This window comes from Pavona decussata, unplaced genomic scaffold (genome assembly GCF_977016875.1).
Source record: "Pavona decussata unplaced genomic scaffold, jaPavDecu1.1 SCAFFOLD_58, whole genome shotgun sequence".
NCBI classification, from domain to species: Eukaryota; Metazoa; Cnidaria; class Anthozoa; order Scleractinia; family Agariciidae; genus Pavona; species Pavona decussata.
The window spans coordinates 2,794,280-2,805,000 of record NW_028145480.1 but is presented as its reverse complement, the minus strand read 5'-3'; the positions used below and the strand labels follow the sequence as shown (position 1 = coordinate 2,805,000).

General features: G+C 39.8%; 1 protein-coding gene and 3 pseudogenes across 2 annotated transcripts in view; all 4 read right to left on the bottom strand.

The window, feature by feature from the left end:
• Positions 1-974, bottom strand: part of LOC146479674 (BTB/POZ domain-containing protein 6-like) — a 4,764-nt gene extending 3,790 nt beyond the window's left edge. Inside the window, exon 1 of the mRNA XM_085110266.1 lies at positions 931-974. Within this exon, the coding sequence (XP_084966392.1) occupies positions 931-974 (44 nt within the window). The remainder of the gene's footprint in view (positions 1-930) is intronic.
• The window catches only part of LOC146479672 (BTB/POZ domain-containing protein 6-like), a 14,695-nt pseudogene extending 4,445 nt beyond the window's left edge, over positions 1-10,250 (bottom strand). Inside the window, exon 1 of the transcript XR_014864862.1 lies at positions 8,663-10,250. The product of XR_014864862.1 is annotated as a BTB/POZ domain-containing protein 6-like (transcript). The remainder of the gene's footprint in view (positions 1-8,662) is intronic.
• The window catches only part of LOC146479661 (uncharacterized), a 153,003-nt pseudogene that overhangs the window by 68,030 nt on the left and 74,252 nt on the right, over positions 1-10,721 (bottom strand).
• LOC146479673 (BTB/POZ domain-containing protein 6-like) lies at positions 3,752-7,523 on the bottom strand (annotated as a pseudogene).

Here is a 10,721-nt window from a genome sequence, read left to right as displayed (position 1 = left end):
ACTATCAGGGGACTAAATCAAATAACTTGAAGGATGCCCTTCGGTTAGACAAAAGTAACCTGCAGGAGCCATAGAAAAACTATAACTATGGATAAAGCCAGTGAAAGGTCTAAAACTTCTAGCATAGCCGGAAAGTACTGCTAAATAGTTCACATTCAAGTGGTCACACTCGAGGTACTCCATCGACAAGCGCAAAAAAAGCCATAATCCCTTGCTGTTTTTTTAAATGTGAGACTGTCAAATCAGCCTTTTGACTTCTTTGTTTTTATATTGTATGTAACTACAGCAATACTAATTGGTAAATGGTGTAGCTGTATCCAACTTCTCTGCAATCTTCAACCCCCCCCCCCCCCAACCCCCAGCCCAAGCCCCATTTATTGTTTGACCAAAAGTACTTGGTCAAGTATGTTGCTCAGTTTTCATCATAGCACAGCAAAATAGACGTCTAAACCCCACAAACACCATACTTTGGAGAAGTGCCCTTTCGCTATTTCATATGCTATTTTTTTTGCGCGCAGAGTTCGCAGCGAGAGGCGAGGCTGTGACAAGCCGCGTGGGCGCATGATCTGGGGCATTTTTTGTAGCGACTCAAAGGCTGCCCCTTTCAAAAGGTCTCGAATGAGGTAGAAAGTCAAACAAATTATATTACAAACTTCGGAGGTATTACCTTCTACATGAAGAAGGTCTTAAGCTTAGTTCTTAAGGTCTTTAAATGTTGAAAGCAAAGTATTTGTTCCACAGAGAATGCCTCATAAGCAATCGCCATAAGTTTTAGCCGTATCATCGCTAAGAAACCTCTAGCCCCACTCAGCGCTTAAAAAGAAACGCACGGCAGAATCTTACTGAACAATACACTGACTCAGCCAATGGAGCTCTTCACGTTATTAGAGCCGTGACATAGTTAAATCAAGTCTGTCGCACTAAATTTACCCGCGAACTGGGCAGTTCTTGTTTATCTGCAGCGGCTTGCACATCGAGTTCCTGCTCTACCATTCTGTTTCAGACGTTAACATAGTGGAGACCCGCGCGAAGGAAAGTGCGATGCAAGCAAATAATAAAGACGAGGAGGCAGAACGCGAAAGGACGCCTTGTTGGGGCTTACTTGTAGTTGCCCCCTGGTTCATTCGCCCACTCTGCTCAGTCTCTTCTCGTTTCAAACACACTCTAAATATTTTCTTTCGCCTTTATTTTTGAACACATTTGCAGCTCATCACTACCTCAACGCCAGGAAGAGAGCGACATCTGGAAAAGAAAAGAACACCAAGAGTAGTGGTCATGGGAGGAGCGACTTTCCAGTGAATGGGAGGGTTGGGGGTGCGGGTGCGGGGATGGTGTAGGGACTTGATAGACCGTGACCTAATTAACAATTATTTTACAAGCGCGCGTTGGATATGAGATGATAGATCTCAAGAAAATTAAGGCATGGGTCTCTAGTTACTTACTCAAAAAATCAAGGGGGTGGTCAATCTTCTGAAGATTTAGCTGTAACGTCGTAAGACTTTGGCAGCATAGTATGCTTACAAATGTCAACATATTGACAGAAACAACTTATGCAAATTAGGTCACGTGACCTGTTGCGGCCGAAACATTTATGAAAACATTTGAGCAAAAATGGCACCACTTTTTATTGCCTCCTGGAGGCTGCCGGTAGTTTTAAAACTTTGCCACTACTAGGCACTTCATTTCTGTGCTCGGGCTTTTTGAATATTCCTTTAATTTTGAAAATAAACGGCATTTTTTACTAGTGCCCAGTCCCTCCAAAGTAAAATTGGCCGTTTATTTTCAAAATTGAGGGAATATTTAAAAAGGTCCGGGCAAAGAAATGAAATGACTAACAGTGGTGAAGTTTTAAAACTACAGGCAGCCCCTGGGAGGCAATAAAAAGTGGTGCCATTTTTGCTCAAAAGTTTTCTTCAATTTTGCATCCGTGAAAGGTCACGTGACCTAATTTGCATAAGTTCTTTATGTCGATATGTTAACATTTGTAAGCATATTATGCTGCCAAAGTCTTACGACGTTACAGCTAAATCTTTAGAAGATAGACCACCCCCTTGCTTTTTTAAGTAAATAACTAGAAACCCATGCCTTAATTTTCTTGAGATAGCCAACGAGGCGCGTAGCGCCGAGTTCGCTATAATCATCTCATATCCAACAAGCGCAAGTGGAATAATTGTTTTATTAAAAACAATCAAGAAATATTGCCAGATCTTACTTATTTCGCTGTACAAGAACAACAAGCAGACAATTTAATAGTCGCCATTTCCCGGCCATGGTATAATGGCTCTTAGCATACCTCAGTGACCGACTATCGTGTAACGCGCAATCTGATTGGCTACACAGGTGCCGTCTATCGATCGATAGACGGCAGTTTGTCAGAGCGCGCGCGATTTAGCATGCATCATTGCACAAATATATCAAAATTTATGAAATAAAAAGAATTTTTTGCTTCATAGATCGATCCCTAAGGTATGCTAAAACAATTAGACGGCTCGCTCTCGGTTTCTATCGCCTTTGATAGTTGGCTCGGGGCTTCGCCCCTCGCCAACTATCAGCCGATAGAAACCTCGAGCTCGCCGTCTAATTGTTAAATATACCATGGCGGCTAAGCCAATCAAATCCCTCGAATTGCATTATACAATGATTCAGTTTTTAATTACTACATATATCTCAATAGTATCAGAGCGACGGTTCATGCACTCATCGGTAAAGTTATCAAGATTCAGTAATGATAAGATCCGAGAATCATCGTAGTTTCTTGCCTTTCGAAAATAAGAAAAAGACAAGGAGACACTCGTGGCTGAACTTCAATTCAGCGCTGAATTGATAAATTCGTTCCGCTTGTGATCAGAGGAACGGCACATAAATGATACACAACTGAATCGCGAGAATTTTATTTACAACTGTATTTTCTTCACTACGACTAGATTAAACTGACTTGATAAATTGAGCTGATAGTTCGTTCCGCTTGTGACCAGAGGATTGTGCAGCACATAAAATTCACTTCAACTATATTGTGGGAGAATTTTATTTACAATGATTCCCTTCACAGTGCGGCTAATTAGGTTTAGAGTGAAGTATACTGCAAGCATTTAGACTAATTTATCCGTGTCATACATTTATTTGTTAGTATTGTTCTTGTCCATCATTTTACATGCACCAGACAACAAAACAGCACTAGAGGAACAGTTTCGATAGTAGAAACTAATACACAGTTCAAAATACAGCCGTTTTCTATTACACTGCTAAATGCTTTTTTATTGTATGTCAATTGTTTCTTCAATAACTATACGCATAAATTGATGCTGTATTATCAAAATCTCTTACAGGCTTCTGTTATTGCGTATTGCTTGTGTTATGTTGCTATCTTTACTTCTCTGATCACGTCCTTGGTGGTTTTTGTGTCGATTTGAAGCGATATGTGGAGTTTCAGTGCTAACCGGCTTCTTCCTCTCTATCCAAAAACCACATAGGGCATAAAAATAACTGCAAAGGATCGAACTTCAGCTGATATATTTGTTATTTAAAAATCGTTCCCAATTTTGTCTTCTAATATACAATACTTTTTCCCTATACAAACTCTTATACGTTAGCTATTACTCAATGGTCATCTTACCGCTCAAATGATATGATGCTGGTGTTTACGTTGTTTACGTTTCTTGATTAACATAATCGTAGAGCTTGGGCTTCCTGTGGTATTGCCAGTGTTGTATTGCTATCGTTGCTGCTATGATCATGCCCGCTGACATGAGACCTACACCGAGAACAGAAATTCAGGAAATTGTCCTCCTAAACAAGACGTTCCGTTAGAAGACCCTCCTGAAGTGCTGTCTGAAAATGTAAATGTCACACCATCGCACTGAACAGTACTGGAGCCCCTTTCTCCCTTTCTGGATACTAACGCTTCTATCCGGTACTTAGTGTTCTTTTTCAAGTTAACTGGAGGATCAAACAAAACCTCAAACCCATGATATTTATTACTTTTGTATTGCAGAGGCTCTGAAGAAAATGTTCCTGACCTTGAGGCAAGACACAAATTGTTACTGGCATTCTTCATCTCCAAGGTAACATTGTAGTCATTTCCCTCACTCCCACATAAACAAAGTCCATGTAAAAGGATATCTTGGTTCACAGTGAGATCAAGAAGGTCTTTGTCCCCATTGTAATTCCAAGGACTCATCATCACCACCAATTGAAATCTTCCACACCTTTGAAACACACCCCACCGTCTGGTCTCTGAAAATCCCACTCTGAGAAGTCAAAGACGAACTGAAAAACTTGAAAAAGGTAATTATTTCGTCTCGAGCAAAAATGTCTGCGTCAAGGACAACAGCTGCAAATTCTTCTTGTCTCATTACTGGAAATCGTATTGATTTAATAATCCGCTCACCCAGAATCTTTCTTTTCGATTCACCATCTGCTGATAAGGCGTGCTTTTGGCATTGTTTTTCTGCCCATGAATCAACGGCTTTTAACAAATCGACCTCTTTCACCCTCAATGTATCTCTTGAGACTACTGATTCAAGTAAGGATCTCTCAATTGTCGCAAATCCATCCGATTTCACTGCCGCTTCTGTTTGCCTGTCGATCACTTTCCAGCATCGATCCACCAGTTGCTTCTCCTCATACTTTTCAGCCGTTGGTAGAATGTTGAAAACATTAGACGGATCTAAATTGTTTTGCAAATATTCCGAACATTTATCAGCGAGTGATGGCACCATGTACTTCTTAGCCAAGTACAACACTCCCATTACATTGCTTCCGCTCAAATTCGCTTCATCGCTGTACATGTAACGAAACAACTCCAACAGACTCTCGTACTCACAGTCAGGCAGTTCAATAGAGTCTCTAGTCTCCGCTAGCTCACCGTAAAACATCGCTTCAAACACAGGACTTCCAATTGACAGTACAAACTTGTGAGCTGGAATCAATTTCTTACTTTCACTTTCACCATCGCTCTGACGAACCACAAACTTCACATCGCTGAAGAGATGGTTGTTGAGCATAAATGTGGTTCTTTCCTTGATGGTGGGTCTCTTTGTTTGCCAGTTTTCTTGTATAGACAGGTTGGTTATTGGAAGGCGTCGAAAACTTCACGATATCTCTTCGCCTTGGTCTTTGTAGGCACTTCTATCAAACAGTTGTTGATCGGCAGTAAAGCAGTATGGAACAGCGCCCATTTACGCATAATCACATCACCATGCTCAGCTTGCGTGACGTAACGGATTTCTGAGAAATAGCGCGGCGGGATGATAGCGCTAAATACTTCACATTCAAGTGGTCACACGACAGGCAGCCTAATTGTAGCGTAAGGTTATTTACAGCTGATTTGAAGCTGTAAATGGTAGTGGTATGTACATGCATATCTATCTGGAGTAATTGAAAACCAAATGTACTGCTCTTTACTTTGTTGTTTTCTCAGTTGTCCTGCGTACTTAAGAGCCAAATTTCAGGGCAGTTTATAGGTCAAATGTGCAGATAATCGATTTATTATTATTATTATTATTATTATTATTATTATTATTATTTTTTATTATTATTATTATTATTATTATTATTATTAAAATCGTTATTAACATATTTCAAGCACAAGTTAAAAGTAAAAAAAACTATTAAAAACTATTTACAATTCATTTCAATAAAAAAGGGACAACTTTCAACTTTTTTTCTCATAAAGTTACTATGCTATTCTTATTAAAATTATTATTATTATAATTATTATTATTATTATTATTATTATTATTATTATTATTATTGCTTGAATATATTATCTTTCTTTTTAATCGAAATGAATTGTGAATAGGTTTTTTAATAGCTCTTTTTTATATACTTTTAACTTGTAAATAGCATTTTGTGTGGAATATTTTAATAAAGAATTATTATTATTAAAAATTATGATTCTTATTATTATTATTATTTTTATTATTATTATTATTATCTTTTAGAGCGGTCTACAATGAGTGACAGACCTACCCGGTAAATAAATTAATAAATAAATAAATAGATAAATAAATGAGCCTGGTGTTGTACAGTCAACTTTCGCCTTACGGACACCTCACTCAGAGATTACGGACACCCCGACAATACCGACAGCAGCTAACTCCCCGGCAAAAATAAATTACAGACGTTTGACTTAAATTGCTGCTATTACGGACTCTCGCTATAAGGACTGATTCGCGGTCCCGGGGATGTCCGCGATAAAGCGAGTTGACTGTATTTTTGTTTTGTTTTGTTTTTGTGATCAATGGTCTATACCAGAGTTTCTCTTTTTTTTAAGATTTGTTGACTTAGCAAGGACCGCTTCTCCAAACAGGAGTAATCACGGTAGTGGGACCTCATGCCTGACTTCAGGATCAGCAATAGTACTATCAGGGGACTAAATCAAACAACTTCAAGGACGCCCTTCGGTTAGACAAAACTAACCTGTAGGAGCCATAGAAAATTTATAACTATAGATAAAGCTAGTGAAAGGACTAATACTTCTAGCATAGCCGGAAAGTACTGCTAAATAGTTCACATTCAAGTGGTCACACTCGAGGTATTCCATCAACAAGCGCAAAAAAAGCACTAATAACTTGCTGACTTTTCAAATGTGAGACTTTCAAATCAGCTTAGTGAATTGCTTGTTTTCATATCTTATGTGACTACAGCAATACTAATTGTAAGTGGTGTAGATGTATCCAACTTCTCTGCAATCTTCAACCTCCCCCCGCCCCCCTCCCCCTCATGCCCTAAACCCAGCCTAAGCTCCATTTCATGTTTGAGCAAAAGTATTTGGTCAAGTATGTGGTTCAGTTTTCATAATGGCACAGCAAAATAGATGTTTAAACCCCACAAACACCATACTTTGGACAAGTGCCCTCACAGTATTTTACATGCTATATTTTTTAGCGCGCAGAGTTCGCGGCGAGAGGCGAGGCTGTGACAAGCCGCGTGGGCGCATAATCTGGGGCATTTTTCAGTGTAGCGACTCAAAGGCGCCCCGTTTCAAAAGGTCTCGTATGAAGTAGAAAGTCAAACAAATTACAAACTTCGGAAATATTACAGTTTACATGGAGTAGGTCTTAAGTTAGATTGTAAGGCCTTTAAATGTTGAAAGCAAAGTATTTGTTCCACAGAGAATGCCTCACAAGCAATCGCCATAAGTTTTAGCCGTATCGTTGCAAAGAAACCACTAGCCCCATTCACTGCTTAAAAAGAAACGCACGGCAGAATCTTACTGAACAATCCAATGATTGACAGGAAGCCAACAGAACTCTTCACGTTATTAGGGCCTTAACATAGTTAAATAAGTCTCCCGCACTAAATTTACCCGCGAACTGTTTATCTGCAGTGGCCCACACATCGAGTTCCTGCTCTGCCATTCTGTTCCAGGCGTTTACATAGTGGAGACCCGCGCGAAAAAAACTGCGATGCGAGCAAATAATAACGAGGAGGCAGAACGCGAGAGGACGCTTTGTTACCACTTACTTATAGTTGCCCTCGGCTCCTGGTTCATTAGCCCCCTCTCCCCAGTCTCTTCTCATTTCTTACCCACTCCAAATATTTTCTTTCACCTTTATTTTTGAACACATTGCAATTTCTTTGTGCCGCTCATCACTACCTCAACACCTGGAACAGAGCGAGATCTCGATTTTTGGTTGGAAAAGAAAAGAACGCCAAGATACCAAGAGTAGTGGTCATGGGTGGAGCGACTTTTTAGTAAAACGGAGGGGGGTAGGGGTTAGGGGCTTGAGAGACAGTGAACTAACAAGATATTTCAGTAGTATGAGAGCGACGATCGATGCATTCACCGGTAAAGTTATTAAAATTCAGTAACGATAAGATCCGGGAACCATCGATCGTAGTTTCTTGCTCTCGAAAATAAGAAAAAGACAAGAAGACACTTGTTGCAGAACTTCAATTCAGCGCTGAATTGAATTCGTTCCGCTTGTGACCAGAGGACAGAGGAAAGCGCATGCACATAAATTCACCTCAACTGAATTGCGAGAGAATTTTATTTACAATGATTCTCTTCACAGTGCGGGTAATTAGGTTTATCTCGAGAGTGAAGTATATTGCAATCATTTAGACTAATTTATCCGTGTCATACATTTATTTATTATTATTGTTTCTAGATCTGTTCATTATTTTTTGAATTACATGCACCATCCAACAAAACAGCACTAGAGTAACAGCGCCGATACTGCACGACAGCCATGTTGGAGGACCGAAGCAATACAATGATTTTCCTTTGGGAAATATATTCTATTTTTATGCAAATATCTTCTATTGTTTTAGTCCTCCAACACGGCCGCCGTGCACACACTCTATACACTGGTGAAAATGCAGCCGTTTTCTATTACACTACTAAATGCTTTTTCATGGTATGTCAATTGTTTCTTCAATAATTATACGCATAAATTGATGCTGTATTATCAAAATCTCTTACAGGCTTCTGTTATTGCGGATTGCTGATCAGGATTGCTTGTGTTGTGTTGCTATCTTTACTTCTCTGATCACGTCCTTTGTAGTTTTGGGGTCGATTTGAAGCGTAATGTGGAGTTTCAGTTCCAACGGCTTCTCTCTCTCTATCCAAAAACCACATAAGGCATAAAAATAACTGCAGAGGATAAAATATTTGTTATTCAAAAATCGTTACTAATTTTGCTTTTAAATACGATACTTTCTCCCCATAAAAAACCCTTATACGTTAGCTATTACGCAATGATCATCTTACCGCTCAAATGACTCGATGCTGGTGTTTACGTTGTTTACGTTTATTGATTAACACAATCGTAGAACTTAGGCTACCTGTGGTATTGTGGATTGCCTGTGTTGTATTGCTATCTTTAATTCTATGATCATGTCCGCTGACATGACAAAGTAAAGACCTACAACGAGAACAGAAATTCAGGAAATTGTCCTTGTGTACAATATGTTCCGTTACTAGCCCCTCCTGAAGCGCCATCTGAAAATGTAAATGTCACACCATCGCACTGAACAGTACTGGAGCCCCTTACTCCCTTTCCGGATTTTGCACCAGATATTAAAGCTTCTATCCGGTACTTAATGTTCTTTTTAAAGTTAACTGGAGAATCAAACAAAACCTCAAATCCATGATAGTTAAAAAGTTTATATTGCAGTAGGTTTGAAGAAAATGTTCCTGACTTTGAGACAAGGCAAGAATAGTTTCTGGAATCTTTCATCTCTAAAGAAACGGTGTAGCTATTATTCTCGCCGCCACAAAAACAAAGTCCGTGCAACGTTATATCTTTGTCCACAGTAACAGCAAGAAAGTCCTTATGCCCACGATCATAACCCCAGAAATCGCCGACTTCTACCGATTCAAATCTGCCACATCGGTAAAGGACTGCAGTCTTGGCTCTTGTTCCTGAACGCCTGGTATCTGGAAATCCCACTGGAGAGGTCAATGATGAACTGAAGAATTTAAAAAAGGTCACTAATTCATTTGGAGTAAGAATGCTTGCATCGAGGACGGTAGAGGCAAATTCGTCCTGTTTCATCAGTGGAAAACGAATACCTTTGATAATCTTTTCGCCAAGAATCCTTCTTTTCAGTTCACCATTTACTGCTAAACCTTGTTTTTCGCACTCCTTTGTTGCCCACTGATCAACAGCTTTAAACAAATCGATCTCTTCAATGGTCAGAGTATCTCTTGAGACTACTGCTTCAAGTAAGGATCTTTCAATTGTCGCAAATCCATTCGATTTCACTGCCGCTTTTGTCTCCTTGTCAACAACCTCCCAGCATCGATCCACCAGCTCTTTCTCCTCAAACTTTTCAGCCGTTGGCAGAATGCTGAAAACATTTGACGGATCTAAATTTTTTTTGCAAATATTCCGTGCATTTATCGGCGAGTGACGGCACCATGTACTTCTTAGCCAAGTATAACACTCTCAACACATTACTTCCGCTCAAATTCACTTCATCGCTGTACATGTAACGAAACAACTCCAACAGACTCTCGTACTCACAGTCAGGCAGTTCAATAGAGTCTCTAGTCTCCGCTAGCTCACCGTAAAACATGGCTTCAAACACAGGACTGCCAATGGACAGCACAAACTTGTGAGCGGGAATCACTTGCTTACTTTCACTTTCACCATCGCTCTTACGAACCACAAACCTCACATCGCTGAAGAGAGCGTTGTGGAGCATAAATTTGGTTCTTTCTCTGATGGTGGGTCTCTTTGTTTGCCAGTTTTCTTGTACAGACATGTTGGTTATAGGGACGCGTCCAAAACTTCACGATATCTCTTCTCCTTGGTCGCTGTATCCTATCAAACAGTTGTTGAGCAGTATGGAACAGCGCCCGTTTACGCATACTCACATCACCATGCTCGGCTTGCGTGACGTAAATATCAAATGTTTTTACTTTCACCTGACCGGAACGGATTTTATTGCGTGGTTTTCTGAGAAATAGCGCAGCGGGATGATAACGCTAAATACTTCACATTCAAGTGGTCACACGACAGGTAGCCCAATTGTAGCGTAAGGATATTAACAGCTGATTAAAGCTGTAAATGATAGTGGTATGTACATGTATCTGGAGTAATTGAAAAAAAAAAATGTATTGCTCTTTACTTTGTCGTTTTCTCAGTTGTCCTGCGTACTTAAGAGCCAAATTTCGGGGAAGTTTAAACGCCAAATGTGCAGATAATTGAGTGTAATGGTAGCAGTTCGCATAAGCCATGTTAGTGAGATTGTCGCTGGACTGAGTCGCA